This window comes from Mixophyes fleayi, chromosome 3, assembly GCF_038048845.1.
Source record: "Mixophyes fleayi isolate aMixFle1 chromosome 3, aMixFle1.hap1, whole genome shotgun sequence".
NCBI lineage: Eukaryota > Metazoa > Chordata > Amphibia > Anura > Limnodynastidae > Mixophyes > Mixophyes fleayi.
In genome coordinates this window covers 124,386,866-124,403,674 of record NC_134404.1, presented here as the reverse complement: position 1 = coordinate 124,403,674, position 16,809 = coordinate 124,386,866, and the positions used below count along the sequence as shown (strand labels likewise).

General features: G+C 40.4%; 1 protein-coding gene across 4 annotated transcripts in view; it reads left to right on the top strand.

Annotated features, from left to right (window-relative positions):
* Positions 1-16,809, top strand: part of IL1RAP (interleukin 1 receptor accessory protein) — a 183,134-nt gene that overhangs the window by 129,412 nt on the left and 36,913 nt on the right. For all 4 annotated transcript variants that reach the window (XM_075202297.1, XM_075202295.1, XM_075202294.1 and 1 more), the window contains 2 exons: positions 2,550-2,835; positions 11,085-11,274. In XM_075202297.1, the coding sequence (XP_075058398.1) occupies positions 2,550-2,835; positions 11,085-11,274 (476 nt within the window). The remainder of the gene's footprint in view (positions 1-2,549; positions 2,836-11,084; positions 11,275-16,809) is intronic.

Below are 16,809 nucleotides of genomic sequence, written 5' to 3'. Positions count from 1 at the left end.
TGGGGTGGATCCACTGAGGAAACAATTACAGGCCTTGGGTTATAGAGGTCTGATCTCGAATGTATTCATGTCTTCTGTATGAATCCACTGCAGATGATTTGGATGGTTTGAGGAATCCGTGGGAAATAGATATTGGCCCTTTATCAGACAAGGAGTGGGAAATGGTTACAGACAGTTACACAGGGCCTACTTTACCCCTATTAGATTGGCAAAATTTCGCCCGGATGCTACCCCTAACTGTCCGAAATGCAATTCGATCAATGCTAACTTTTGGCACCTTCTATGGGAGTGTTCATGTGTACAAATCTTCTGGCGAAGGATCAGGAGATGTATTCAGGTTACTGGAATTGAAGTGTCTCTTAGCTCACCGGCCACTTGTCTCTTTGGGCTCCGATTGAAGGGGAAAGTTAATAAACTGACAAAAATGTACATTTCACAGTTATTGATGTTGGCTAAGGTCTGTATAGCGAGGCTGTGGTTGGCCCCGACGAGTCCCACGGTTAAAAATTGGAAGGCACTGGTCAATACCACCATAAGGCATGAGAGATTTGTTTATACTAGCAGACAGGCTCTGAAGGAATTTGAGAATATATGGTACAGATGGTTAGAGTCTTCATTCTATCCTATGTCATCTAGTACAGATGCTCTATCTACTTAAATGTATGACTACTGCAGTTCTTATAATACCCTGCATGTGTAACATACTTATGTATAAGCATTTACGATGTATGATCCTGAATGAATATAGCACATTTATTATTATTATGCTTTAATGTAATCTTGTAAATTCCGTCATTTAATTCCGATATGTATGCGATTGTTTTTCTTTTCTTTTTGTTGTTTAGTATGTTTATATCTTAAAAAATTTCAATAAAAATACTGGATTTAAAAAAAAATAGCCCTTGACCGCATTGAAAATTATGGGGACTGCTGTTTAATGCGAAACTGCCTAATGCCTGCATTAAGATTTTGTTACATAGTAGTTAACTTAAAATACCCTAAACATGCAGGAAAAGCTGTTTCCGCACGGTTTATAGATTAATTTATAGGCCCATATGAGAACCTAAAATGCCCTACAGTGTGCTCCAAAATCAGGATATCCTTCAAGCGCACATAGGGACCTATTTATCAACCTCTGAAGAGGTTAAAATCCTGCATTAATTAGTAACATGGTTATTTATGATTATGGGGCGTCAGTGCATAATTGTAGTCCCTGTAGACATTTATGGGGATTGAATTTGCAAACAATGGAAATATCTGCTATTTTATCAAGCTCTAAAATTTTGGATCTTGACCCTGACAACTAGTGCCATCTGAAGATGGTGTTAGATCATACTTGCCAACTTTGGGGATCAGCCCTCCAGGAGATCTCCAAAGTTGGCTGTCTTGGGGGCGTGGCCAAGCTAATCACGTCATTAGGCCTATTATAGCAGGGGGCAGAGCCAGGATGACACTTTTAGCCCCACACACTTCACCAATGAAGCGGGCAGAATTCGGGGGGTTGCCCTACTCTCTGGGAGACTGGGAGAGCTCTAAAAAATTTGTGAGTCTTCCGGACATTCCGGGAGAGTAGTCAACTAATGTGTTGTTCTATTCTATGAGGAGAGCATCTCACGAGCGGGATCTTTAGATCCCTCCCCAACATAATTCTCCCAATTCTGTCTAGTCATAGGAGCCTGAAAGTAAAGTGATTGCAATTATATCATCTCTTATCAATGTGATAAGAAATGATAACAGGCATAAATATACCCCATATTCTCTACCCTTTCCTAATTTTTTATATATCCTGTCTTTCTGCTCTATTTTACCATTTAAAACAAGGTCTCTGGCTATCCTACAAGGCAGATGAACTCCGTCCTCAAACCATGTTTGCTAATCCATTCTGCAAATCCAATGTATGATTCCATAAAAATACATGCACTGTCTATAACTACAGCTTTGTGATGACCAAACAATATTTGCAGGCGTCTTGTTCTATGCTTCTGAGCGACTTAATGACTGTGTGTTTGTAAATAACAAAATCATTTTTCAATTAATTCTAAAAGGGCAATAGACTGTAGAACTTACAAATATGAATTATTAAGGTAACATATTAATGAGTATATCGATAACATACTGAATATCTGTCTTCACTGGTTTAAATGAACGCTAGTGAAGGACAGGCAGTAATTCCTGTCCTTTAATTCTAAGTCTGTCCATTAATATTTTTTGGCTCTCTACTTATGTAAATGTACACATCAATATTTTCCACATACCAGTTATGATTTATTGACATCAAATCATTGTGATTCCCAATGCAATTAAGTGTTTGTTTTCTCAATTTATTTCATGTATTTAAAAAGTGTGAACTCTCACTTACAAATGTTACAATGGATGTTGTTGGGCATCACGTCTGGCCAGTCAAGCGGACTTAGTTTTTAGTTTTGTTTTGTCTTCTGGGCACAAGATACTTCTCACTTTATTTACTTTATTCAGTTAATGTGCATCAAGAATTTTGGTGTGTTAATATAAGAGAATGTTATGGCTTACACAATTTTTCTTTCTTCTAGAGCGATGTGATGACTGGGGGGTAGACACCAGGCTGCTGACCCAAACTTATGATGGAGAACCTGTCCGCACCAAATGCCCGCTCTTTGAGGACTACCTGAAACATAATTATACTACGGCACATTCGACAGGCCTCACTTTAATGTGGTATTGGACAGGCCAAGGGAAGGATCTTGAAGAGCCAATCAACATCCGTCTTCCAGATAACAGGATCAGCAAAGACAAGGACATACTTTGGTTTCGGCCAGCTATTCTCAATGACACAGGGAATTACACCTGCATGTTGAGGTGAGTTGTTCAGTGGACATATGGCAGCATACAGACAATAAATACTTCACATGTCTACATAGAGGCTTGGTCACCGATTACACTGTTTAAAACAAAGTTTATATATAATTTTATAGCACCTAAAGTATTCTTTATTTCGACTTAAAACATATTTTTATAAATACACTTTCACCTCCTAACCGGTGGTAGAGTATACTGTAGTTTAGCAGATTTGTTTGCTAAAAAGGCATCCAACCCTTTCTGAAAACAATCTACTGTTTTGGCCTACTACATCCAGTGGTAACTAATTCCATCATATTATGATAATGGTGTTCATGAAAATATACAACCACAGTACCTACCTTATCCTCTATCAGCTGAATTGCCATAAGGTTCTGTCATTCTTATTTCTATTTATAAGTTCAGCTTTTGTCCGCAGATTATCTCCTCAGTATTACTAGAATTGAGGTTCTCATGGAAAATGTCCATATAGCTGATCATTTAGGCTACCGTCTCTAGTCTCTGGTGCGGCCAGGTGAGTTTAAAGATACAGTACGCACATTAAAAAAAATTCAATGTGCACATCACAGTGGGCAACTCCATTCCTATTGTGCCACACCCCTTTATCAACACAGAATGCAGTGCAGCATACATTTGACCAGTAAACAGCACACTCATTTGATCGAGTAACATCACTAACATATTGACCACCTTTCCTTATGGCTTGTGTCCCTTACTACCTTAGAGTAGTCTCCTCTATTATCTTTTAAAGACTCAATGACTTTTTTCAAATTTAATTAAATTTCAGACTCATGATTACTGTGATGAGTTCGGTAAACATTGATTAGTTTGGACATGGTAGTAGTTCTAAGACTATGTAATTTTTTTTTTTTTTTTCAATAAATCATGGTCATTGTCAGCAAAATCACAGGTATAGTTCTAGAAAGATAGGGATGAAGAATCTGTGATCTAAACGTGTGGAGACAATATGGTGAATATGGCCCTCAGTCGTCATTTCCTTCTCCGCAATGGAGCTATAGCTGTATACAAAGATCCTAAACAATGTTGTCCTGCTCTGGCCTAAGATGCTCTGGATCTATGAGATCACAAGGCAATTAATAAGTGAACTAGCTTTTTACTGCATTGCAATATATTGTATAGCTTTAATCTTCCCCTTAGTATGTATGTGTGTATATATATATATATATATATATATATATATATATATATATATATATATATATATATATATATATAGCATGCGTCACTGCTTTGTATTTGCAGGATTTAAATGAAGAGCACCAATCCTGAAAATATATATTATGGTTTTTTTATTTTAATGTAGTCCTAGAGATGAGACTTAATAGCTTCCTTATGTCTAAATGCTTGCTTTATTATGAGCAGAATAAACAAAACAGTACTGTTTTTTCTAGATTGTCCTGCGCTTCGATCACATGCAGCAATCTCCACCACTGGTTCTCACCCAGAAAAACCACAATTCATATACCAATGCAACAAAAAGACGATGTTAAGGGCACATATGACCTAAGGAATCAAATTCTCATAATAGACATGAGATTTCAATAAATCAGTCCATAATCTGTATCCAAAAACAGTCAGACAGCTCTTTAGGATGTGGTAATTCTCTTTCTGGTTGTAAGAATTTGGCGATTACATGCAGGAGATTATTCCTGCTTTGGATAAGGTTAGGGACACCGCAATCCTGCCACTGGTGAAGTCAGCACTGCATAGCCGTATTCAGGACATGTAATCTGTATTTGCAGCTACATTTGTGTGTAGAAAACTCTGCTTAATATCAGTTTCCTAAACTGTAAAATAACTCAGGTGGGAACGACTTTCAACCATCTAAGTCAATCAAAATCTATCAGAATTTGTATTTACTCTGTGATATGACATTATGCTGAAAAAAACAAAACAAAAAACATTTTTGGCTTTCCTCATCTGGCAGTTGTTTGGCCCGATTTAATCTTGATAACTGCAACCCTAAGAATATATTTTTCAACAATAAATTGATCACTGGTTGGCAACATTGTGCATGTCTGCCTATGATTGATTTTTACTTTTGCAGAGCAAGCAGTATGCACATCCATTAAAATTTACACTTACAGAGTTTCTTATATCTAGATATTTTTCTAGCTTAATATTTAAAAAATAAAATGAAAATGAACCCATGCAGTCATGGGACAAGTTGTTTCTACACCCAAATCAAAGATGGCCTAATGCTTCCTTGAGCGAACCCCATTTACCATTCCCATCCTTATCATTCCCAAGTGAAACTCACAAGTATTTAATGGAACTGTTACCCCACAGTGACCCCCATACAATCCTCATACTCTAGTGGTTTGTAAAAAAAAAGTTCATTGGTGGGTGTCTAGTATACAATGCAGTGTACAAAGCAATTTGTAGGTGCCTGGGGCAAAAATCTGGTTAAGCCCTCTACATGGAGAATGCTGTACCTTTGGCACAGTTGCATGGCCCATTTGCCATCCCCATTGCACATATCACATTGTGCACTGGAACTGTATGATGTAGCTGGCAAACCAACAATTGCACAAATGTACAAAGCCATAATAAATTAACCATATACAGTGATTAGTATAATTTGCTGAACCATACCTGGTGCTAAGTACACAATGTTAAGTAATATTTGCTGCCAAGTAACATATGCTGGCCAATAATTTTGCCATATACAAACTTATAAAACAGAAATGGAAGTTGCTCAGTCAATTTATAGGTTCATAGCAGGTGCTTGAAAGGGCGGGGTTATCTTGAAAGGAACACACATAGTAAAAATCCCCCAGCACACTGCTATATCCAACAAAGGAGCTGCTATTTCAATTTGTACATAAAAATGCAGAAATCTCAGTTGCACACATTTGCAAATGTATGGGAAACCACACGCCCCATCAAGGCACTTCTGCTGATAGGGTTGTCCTAACCCTAAGCAATGAGAGTCCCTATTGTTGGGCCATACATGTGTTTTTAAATTGAGAGGTAACTTACCAAGATGTACCCCAAACTCCTCCAAATGGCAATACAGCAACAGCACTCTGCATCAGATACTGATGCTAAATATGCCTCTCAAACAAACAAATCACATAATATGCCAAGTATAGTGTGCTAAGCTATGTTTGGTACCAGGTATTCAAAGTTAAGGAATATCTGGTGCCCAGTATAGTGTGCAGTATTATATTCATTTCCAACCCTAATTTGGGCATAGCTATAGCTCTTGCCAATTCTAATGGGTGATTTAAATTTTCAGCAATGTGCCGCCAAACATCTCAATGTTTGATTGTGCTCTGTTCTGGGTACTACTGTACCCTAACATCGCAGATTTTCCTGTGCGCCGTCATGGAAGAACCTTCTGCAATGTTGCATCACCATGGAGTGCCTTTGTGATGATTTCGGAAGGCTCTGCGGCACATAGCGGAGAATTGGTTTGTCATAGCCATACCTGGTGTCAAGTAAAATATGCAGAGACATGCCTGATCCAACCATACTGTGTCTGGTGTCCATTCTCGTATGCATAGCTATGTCTGGTGGTAAATATGTTTTCTACTCTGACTCCACGGCAGCCGCACAAATGGGTTAATCAGCTGAGTATAGATAGGAAGAAATGTTGACTCCTTTAAGATAAATACTGCGACTTCTTCTTTCCTGTCTCTTCAAAGCTGGGTAAAGCAATGGCAGAGCGGTAGGATTCGGAAGGTCCTGGTCTCTTCCATACGGATTAGCCAACCAAGAGAAGAGGCAGCAGATTCTGCATTAGTCAGGCCCTTACCCTACTTATAAATAAAGTGTTTTTTATATGACAATTCCAAAATAAGATAAATTAATGCAACAAAAGTCATGTAAGCCATAGCATTATATTACAACACACATAGCTTGGTGATTAGTGTACAATACATAGACAATTGCCTGGTGATTAGTATTAGTGTAAATACAAAGACCAGTCCCTGATGTACCATAGAGCCCATTTGCAGGCGGCCCAGTTCATAGAGCCTTTTCCAGTGAGATACTACAATAGGTACCAATAAGTGTACAGTGTTTGTGTGACTTTTAGCGAGGGTTGTATTCAAATACGAGCTATATATTGTTTGAGGAAAATCTAGTTAGAATAACAAGTGTTGCCCTGGTTTCAAAAAGACAACATTTTTCATCACACTGTAACAAAAAAATATTAAATGTGCACCTTTGGCAAATTTCTGAAGACTTATACTGCATAGTTTAGTGTGATTGTGAATCAAAAACTTAGGGGTATTAGATTTATCTATGGACTAAACACCCATTTTCGAAGCCGATAGGACTGCTCCTCAAAAATAGGTACCGCTGGCAATATTTAAGAAACATGGTGGGCGTACATTTCTCCTTATTATTTTTATTAGTTTTTTATTTAAGTGCTTCAAAAGGTCCTCGATGTTGTACGTGAAATTTATAGTAGTATACAATACAGGCAGCAATGATCCATAACACATTATTAGACTAAACAGAATTATACAAAGGCCAGGCATATACTATTTAACAGATTACACAGATTACTTGGTAACGAAGATCAAGATATTTAAGGTACAATGAGTAAGAGTGATAATTTCCAACGTGAAGTAGGACTGGGCTCAAGAAAACAAGGCTAAGGGAGGGAGTAGGCCTAGTAGAGGGTTATGCAATAGTAGAAGGAAAACACGAGGGAAGGTGGCCCTGCTCGTGAGAGCTTACATCCCAAAGGAAAAGCACAAATACTGTCACCGAATAGAGGCCATAGGAAAAGAGGTGGGCTGATAGACTTGAATAAATAAATGCGTTTTAAGGGCACACTTGAAGCATTGGAGAGAGGAGCCTAATCTAAGAGGAAGTGAGATCGTTCCACAGATGAGAAGCAGCCCGGGCGAAGTCCTGGCACCAGAAGTGGGACGCTGTAATCATTCTGGTAATGAGGTGGAAGTCATTGGCAGAGCGGGGGTGGCAGGAAGGAACCTAGGTGGGTTTTATTGGTGAGGATGAGGTTTTTAAGTTTTTAATTCTGTATGCTAGAATTAAAGGGAGCAAGTGTACTGGCTGTCAGAGATGGACAGCTAAGAGAACAATGAGAGAAACAAAATAATGTGGGCTGCTGCAATGAGGATAGAGTAAAGAGGAGCAAACCGGGAATCAGAGAGGAGAAATAGTAAAGGCAAAAGATTATAAGAAGGTGAATAATAGTTTTGATGGCTTCCATTGTAATAGTCTGATCTTGAATATAATCCAGAGGTAGAAATGGCAGGATGTGGAGAGGGACTGAATGTGAGGTTTGCATGAGAGGGTGGAGTTGAGGGTGACCACTAGGCAGTAGACTTGAGGGACAGAAGAGAGGGTAGTGTTATCGACAGATAGAGAGGGGAGTAGTGAGAGGTCACTGAAAGGGGGAGAAGACAATGATAACAGTCTTAGAAATGTTCGGCCTGGGTCATTAAGCAAAACCAAAGCATAAAAAAGGAGTAGCTTTGCACCTGGGCAAACCCATGTTGCATTGGAGGGATGTAAATTTAAAATGTGGGGACAGATTTATATTGGTCACACATGTTAATTACTTAATTGAGGTCATATTGGTGATAGGGCATGTCCTAGATCAACTTTTAAATGTCATTGCAGCAATAAAGGTTTTTTCCTTATGTGCAAAATAATGTACTAAGTTGCACCCCTTGCATTGTAACAAGGTTTGTTCAGGAGAAACTTTACTCCTTGTTTTGCCTTGCTTTCCTTAATGACTCCGCTCCATTAAGTTTAAGGAAGCACTGGGACATCTAACATGAGATGGCCAGAGATGAAGGAATGGAGAGGTCAGGGGAGAGAAGATGAATTTGTATGTTATCAACAAACACATAGTGAAATCATTAGTTGATTTTAAGAGAAGAGGTGTAGGGTAAGAAGAGTAGATGGCCAAACACGGATGCTTGGGGAACTCGGACAGGTCAGAAAAGAGAGGGATGGTAGGGTCGAGTGTGGAGACCAAATAGAAGCTACTGGTGAGGTAAGTGGAGAACTAGGGAAGGACCGTGTTATGGAGGCCTATAGATATGAGAGTTTCAAAAGGAGGGGGTGGTCAGTGGTTTCAAAGACAGCAGAGAGGTGAAGAAGGACGAGAAGGGATAAGTGTCCCAGAGAGAAGGTCATTAGTGTCTTTAGTGAGGGCGGTTTCAATGGTGTGGAGGGAGCAAAATCTAGATTAAAATGGTTCAAGGTGGCAGAAGAGTGAAAGAAGGTGAGATGGTTGCAATCAATTTACACCTATTCAAGAAGTTTAAGACAAATGAAAGGAGGGCTTTAGTGTGCTAATTAAAGAGAGAGGCAGAGTCAAGTGACATTTTTGGAGTATGGGGGAGATGAGAGCCTATTTGAAGGAGGAGGGGAAGGTACCGGAGGAGAGGATTAGGTTGAGGAGGTGGGACCAGACCTTGAGAGAGATCGAGCGGAGGGGATGGGGCCAGGGAACAGATGGAGGGGGGTTAGAAGGATAGAAGGGAGTGGACTACATCTGCAGATACTGGAATGAAGGAAGCGAAGGTTTGTGGACTAGTGAGTGGGGTGACAGTGTGGAACTGGGGATGGAAAAAGCAATCTTAGAGGAGTCTTGGAGAAGGTGATGTATGGACTCAATTTTATAAGTGAAATTTGTAACAAAGTTGAGAACAAGGAGAGTTTAGGGAGTTGAAGGTGGCGATGGAGGTCGGAGAATCTTAATGTAGGACTGTTTAGAGAATGAAGGGGCAGGACTGTAAGAGCAGAGAATTAACTTAATGAAGTAAATGAACATAAAAGTGCTGCATTCTCCAGAGCCACTCTGCACTATGGTAGCATTTTTAAAATTAATGTGTAAGATTGGAGTGCCATGGTTGAGCGTGGTATGACCAGACTTATTGTGACAGCTGTGGGGACAGAGTCAAGAACACTGGTAAGGGTGTGATTTGTAGAAGATCAGTCTGATCAGACAAGAAAGGGTGGTGATGGGGAGAGCAGTGAAACAAGGGAGGAGGAGAAAAAGGTTGGATTAATGGTGCATCTGGTGAGTGTAACTTAAGGGGATGGTGAGAGGGGTGGGGAGATACGAAAAAGAAATGTGAATTGTGGAGGTAGGAAAGGACCAGATAAATTGAGGAGCTTCTGCTATGAAAGAAGAGGAAGAAAGGGATATATTTTTGGAGGCAACATGGTTGGAGGGCTTGTTGAAAGATATATTAAGGTCCCCCAAGATGAGGGAGAGAATGTCAGAGGAGAGAAAGTGAGGGATGGCAAAGTAATGTTGAAAAGTTGAGAGATGGGACCAAGGGGATGGTAAGTAATAGCCACATGGAGGAGTAAGAGTGGACCTAGAAGGAGGAGGGAGGAAAAGTTCAAGAGGAAAAACCTGGAAAGAGTAGCACAGATCCCTGGAGATCAACGCAGCAAAGCGGTAAGTTAACTCTAATTGCCCTTGGCCAGTATTGCCGAGTCAGCTGACTTTCAAAACTCTGCTGCCTCAGCATGATTTTATACATAACTTGTAGTGTTATCAGATTTTTTTATATTTCTTCAATAATTGTTATTGCTGTTTGTTAGTAACTAGGCCCTTGCTCTTGCTCTAGGGTTCCTGTGCTTTCATTTAACTGTGACAACCATTCGTACACTAGACCTCAATAACATTGGTTATGTACAGCGCACACATAAACACAAAATGAAACCAGAGTACTGACTTTTGCCCATTTTTAATATGGAACTAACCACAACACAATGAATAAGATGTGATTTATTTCCATAAGTATGCTGCAGCATGAATGGGAGAATTCATGTGGGTGTTCTTGAAAATGTAGTTTACGTTGGCCTTTCTTAAACATCATAGGACGTTGCATTTCCCCCGTTGCATTGTTACTAATGTAAACCTTTTACAGGATATTTTCACACTACAGATTTCAGTAGAAACCGTTCCTAACCCACATTTTGCAATGAATAATTCTTTATTTTCAATCCCTTGAGTGAAGTATAATACAGGTTTTACACAATTTCAAGATTACAAACTTTCTGCAAGTGCAATAAAAGGAATTGTTATTGCAATTTGATAAGCTTGTACAGCTTTTTATTGATTTGATATTCCTGTTTTAATCTTCAAGGTACCTGTGAGAATATATTGCTTTCATACTGTAGCCTGTAAACTTTATTACACCGCGTTTCAATGTTCCAGCTGAGAGTGAAGAGAAATATGTGGTCTCAGAATCATCTCACACAAATATATTTTCTTCCAGAAACAGCACTTATTGCAGCAAAGTTGCTTTTCCCTTGGAAGTTTTACGAAAAGACCAAAATTCCTGTGTTACCAGCACCAAGACAACTGAAGTAAAACTGTTCCCTTTAGAAGATAGAGCTACATTGACTTGTCCGGACACCAAGGACTATTTTCCTGCAAATGTAACGCCTACTGTGAATTGGTACTTGGTAAGGACATATATATCTTTGAATCAAAATTTGCAATGTACATGGCAATAATATTTGTTTCTCTAACATCCGGAGGTATATTATTGAAGCAGTAATCACCATTACGGTTTCCTAATGTTTGTTTGCTGCTGTACTCCTATCATGTTGTAGCTGTTTTTAGATTGAACAGGGTTTTCCAAAGTTCACATTGTTGATACATATGAAGACAGTCTGCACACTTGGTGCACTTGCCCTTTTAGCACACTCCTTAGCCATATGGTATTCATTTTCCCTCTGTAAATAGTGTGTACTATATGTACACTATATGGACAAAAGTATTCGAACGCTTGACCATTACACCAACAGGGACTGTAATAACATTGTATTCAAATACATATACTTTAATGTGGAGTTGGTCCCCCTTTTGCAGCGATAACAGCTTGAGGCTTTCCAAAAGACGTTAGAGTGTTTCTGTGAGAATTTGTGCCCGTTCATTCTGTAGAGCAGCGGTTCCCAAAGTGTGTGCCGCGGCTCCCTGGGGTGCCTCGGCGCTGTCACAGGGGTGCCGCGGCCAGCAAGAGAAAAAAAACAAATAAAAAAACTTACGAATCCAGCGGCACCCGGGACCCAGCATCCTTCTTGCTTCTCACTGAATGCCGGGCGTGACGTCATCACGCCCAACATTCAGTGACAAACAGTGGGAGAGAGGAGGATGCTGCGCCCACGGATTGGTAAGTTTTTGGGGTTTTTTTTATTTATTTTTTTACTCTTGCGTGCCTCGGCAGAGTGACTGGGCGCAGAGTGTGGGCGGATGCAGGGGCACAGAGTGTGGGCGGATGCAGGGGCACAGAGTGTGGGCGGATGCAAGGGCACAGAGTGTGGGCGGATGCAGGGGCACAGAGTGTGGGGAGATGGAGGCGGGCACAGTGTGAGTCAGTTGTAAATTATTCTTTGACAGAAATATAATTGAAAAAAATATATAAAAATATTCTTTTCCCTTGGATTTATGTGTATTATTTTTGCCTACAACTAAATAAGTATTTCTGTCCTGACCTAAATACTTATTACGTTTCTTTGACCCAACTACTTGTAAAACAGGACTGCTCGGTAATTATTTTGGAGGGGTGCCTTGAAAAATTATGGAGACTCTAAGGGTGCTGCGAACTGCAAAAGTTTGGGAATCACTGCTGTAGAGCATTTATGAGGTCAGGCACTACTGATGTTAATGAGAAGGCCTGGCTCGCAATCTTCGTTCCAGTTCATCCCAAAGGTGTTCAATGGGGTTGAGGTCAGGGCTCTGTGTGTGCCAGTCAAGTTCTTCCATTCCGAACTCATCAAACCATATCTTTGTAGTCCTTGCTTTGTGCAAGGACTACAAAGGGCCTTCCCCAAACTGTTGCCACAAATTTGAAAGCATAGCATTGTCCAAAATGACTTGGTATGCTGAAGCATTAAGATTTAACTTTACTGAAGATAAGGGGTCTAGGACAATCCCTGAAGAACAGCCCCATACCATTATCCTGCTTCCACCAAACTTCATAGTTGGCATAATGCAGTCAGGCAGGTAATGTTCTCCTGGCAGCCGCCGAACCCAAACTCGCCCATCTGACTGCCAAACAGGAAGCGTGATTAGTGACTCCACAGAACACATATCCACTGCTCTACAGTCCAGTGTCTGTGTGCTTTACACCACTTCACCCGATGCTTGGCTTTGGTCTTGTTGGTGTGAGGCTTCCATGCAGCTGCTCAGCCATGGAAACCCATTCCATTAAATTCCCGCCGCACAGTTTGTTTGCTTACATTAATGCCGGTGGAAGTTCGGAACTATTCAGCTATAGAGTCAGCAGAGAGTTGTCAACGTTTACGCATCATGCTCATTATCAGTCGCTGACCCCACTCTGTGATTTTACGTGGTTTTCCGCTTCATGGCTGAGTTGCTGCTGTTCCTCAGTGCTTCCCCTTTCTAATAATATAACTTACAGTTGACAGTGGAATATCCAGGTGTCATCATATCACAGTACCATGCTTAAAGTCAGAGCTTTTCAGAACGACCCAAATGTAAATGGAGACTGCAAAACTAGGTGCTTGATTTTTTTTTTTACACCTCCGGCAACAGGTCTGATTGAAACACCTCAATCCAGTAATTAATAGATGTGGCCAAACACTTTGTCCATATAATGTATGTTTGTGTCTCCCCCCACCTCTCTCTCCCTCTCTCTCCCTCTCTCTCTCCCTCTCTCTCCCTCTCTCTCCCCCTCTCTCACCCTCTCTCCCCCTCTCTCCCCCTCTCTCCCCCTCTCTCTTGCCAGTTTTAAGCAGGCAAAGCCAACATTAAAAAAATTTCTATTCGCTCAGGCCCAGTCGAAAATTCACTACTCTAAAAACAAGTATTACAGATGGGGCAAATGGCAAATATGTTTAAGCCTTTGAGGCAGGCGCCATATAGTACAAATTACATCTGTTTCCCCTGTGTTCGTAAACGAAGTCTAGAGAGATTGCTGATGCTTTCTTTAAATATTATCAAGCATTATACACTGCTACCCCGCCGAGGGATTCCCTTTTAAATGACCTCCTACAGGATGCCACTTTACCTAAACTCTCCCGCTGTCAAAGGGAATCCTTACATCGAGATATCTCTACACAACAAATTGTAGACACAATCTCAAAATTAAAACTCCAAAAGTCCCCTGGCACTGATGGATACTCAGAATACCATAAACTATTGAAAGTCGCGCTAACCCAAACCATGCTAGAACTGTGCCACACTAGTCATCACCATCGCCCCCACTACCTAAACTTTAACCAGGCATATACTACCTTCATCCCAAAACCAAATAAGGACATATGTTGTTGTCCTCCTATCGCCCCATCATGTTGCTTAACATAAACTTCAGAATCATCTCTCGAATCATGGCTAAACGCCTTCAAAATATCTTACCTTCCCTGCTGACATCACATCAATTAGGCTTTGTACACGGACGCCACTTGGTAAGAGGCATCAATAATAGCCTCTTCCCAAACCCCTTATTCCTCTAACATGCTTCTCAGTCTTGATGCCCATAAATCATTTGATACTGTCTTCTGGTCACTTTTGAATCCTGTCTTTAGATAAGAGAATTTGGTGTAGATTTTACAGCCACGATTAACTACTTCTACGATACCTCATCGGCCTCTCTGATAATTAAGACACTACACAGCGATCCCCTGGGGATGAGGAGGGAAACTCGGCAGGGATGCCAGGTGAAACCTTTCTTGGCCCATCCTCTCTCATCACAGTGGGCGACTAAGTCAGTGCCATAGTTGGGAATTCAACTCCAGAAGAACAGGGTGACTCTTTACAACCTTAACGTTGGTAAAGCCATTTCTGGTATGGAAAAGGAACTGGCAGGGTGGGACATCTCAATCTTTCCTACGTGGGCAGGGCGAACCTCCTGAAGATTGAATCGTTCCCACTCCTATACCCCCTACAAACATTGCCCTTATTACTGATCAAAAAAGATGCATAACACATCAGTTATCTATTGCAAACATTCATATGGTGGAGGAAGCGCCTCCATGTCAGTCTCATCAAACCCCAGCAACCCAAAGTGAATGGCTTAAACTTTCTTGACATTATGCAGCCCACTTGCTTTATCTGTGAGATTGGCTGACAGACCAAAGTACATACACCAATCTGGCAGCGGATAAGCAATTTCTTCCCAATATCCATATCAAAACCTTTCTCCACCTGCACGACCAGGATATACGCTCCCATATTCTGGATAACGCTTTGGTGTTATTTGTTAGGAAAATTTGGCACAAATTGCGCCAAAAATTTCATCTAAATCCTTACAAATCCATACACTTACCTTTTGTAAAAAACCCAGACTTCCAAAATGGCATGGCTGCTCACCCCTTTACTGTGCTTGAGAGGAATGGACTGCTATCAGTGGGGCATCTGATAGTTAAGACTAATCTACAATCTACAACATCACACCAGGGCGCTGGAACCATTTCCTTTTTTGGGCCTCTGTGGCTATGCTTTCATTCAAGACCAGCACTATGTTAAAAATGTGATTTTCCTATTCACTGCAGTTGATTGGGATTAACCCTTTTATACACTTTGGTTATCTGATCCCTCCAAAAGGAGAGCGATCTCTTTCCATTATACCTTCTTAAGGACCATATTAGATGATACCAAAATTAAACCGGATCTGAGCCAGTGGTTGGGCTCCTTTCCTCACTGAATGAAGGGACATTGTTGAAAGCACTAGCTACCTCGATTTTTAAACTTTTCCCTGTTTTCTACATATGCTGAGATATTCCTTAATATTTTCCACAGAAGCTACCTTTGATGGGTGTTTTTGTTGAACTGGATCCAAAGTTCCCAACATCTTCACCACTTGGCACCAGCCGGCTGCCTCCGATGTCACTTATTCTCTGGATTGATAAGAATGATTAAATATTGTTTGTCCAGAGCTGCATAATATGAAGGCACTCTATAAATAAACCGTTCATTAATAAAAAAAAACATAATAATATTTAGTTTCTTGTATGTGAAAACTAAAGGAGCAGTTGACAGAGAGCTGGGTAATCTCTGCACATTGGGTATCCGGAATATACTTTTTTGTATAGTCTAGTGAAATTTGGCAAACCTTTTTATGTTTTTCCCTAAAAGAGGGTGTATAGTTGGGAAATACCATGAGTTTTGGGAGTGTTTCAAATGCATAACATTTATAGTTATGTCTACAGTTTTAAGCATATTGTTCATAAAGTGTGCTAATTGAGAGTAGACTTGTCTGTTAAAGAATGAGCCGACATTAAAGCTTGGCATGTATCCGTTCTCTGTTCTTAGACCTCTCTATATGATATGAAAAATTACTAAATGTTTTTATCCTACATATCTCAGCGTTTTTTGGTATTGCAGCCCTGGCTCAAACTGCTAACTTCCTGTGATCAGGGTGCATGGGCTGGGTATAGATGAGATTGGTGGCTTTTCCCAATAAATTCACGGTGATAGCTATGGTGTCTAGTCCTAGTGTAAGTGGCGACCTATATTCTTTCAGGCTCCAGAGAAATTACCTAATGGGAGGAATTTCAGAGATATCTGCCAGTATCTCTTCAAAGGCCTACTCGTATAACTGGGGTAAACATTTTTTTCTTAAAGTGGACTCATCCGGTACTTGCATGTTGCAAAACCTTTGTAGAAAGGTTTTCAGGACTGGGCTCTGGACTGTACCAACAGGTTTATTGGCGACAGTGAGAGCTTCACATAGACGCAGGTTCAACATGTTTGATTTCTGTATTCAACTTCAAACTTAAGAAGCTCTGCTTTGGTTTAGATGCATTCCTATCAGTATTTGCCAGATGTTGTTGACTGCTGATGTTGCAGCACGTGGGAGCGTTATTCTGCAGGCAGCTATGAAGGAAACAAAAATTAAAAATTTGTGTAATGGGAAAGGATTAGAATAGGTTGGAGCCTAAGAATCCTGGGCTTATTTATTACATGCATTGGAATTCCAATCTACTGTTCTTGTCAAGGATGTTGTGCGATAATATGCCAAGGGACATGATACA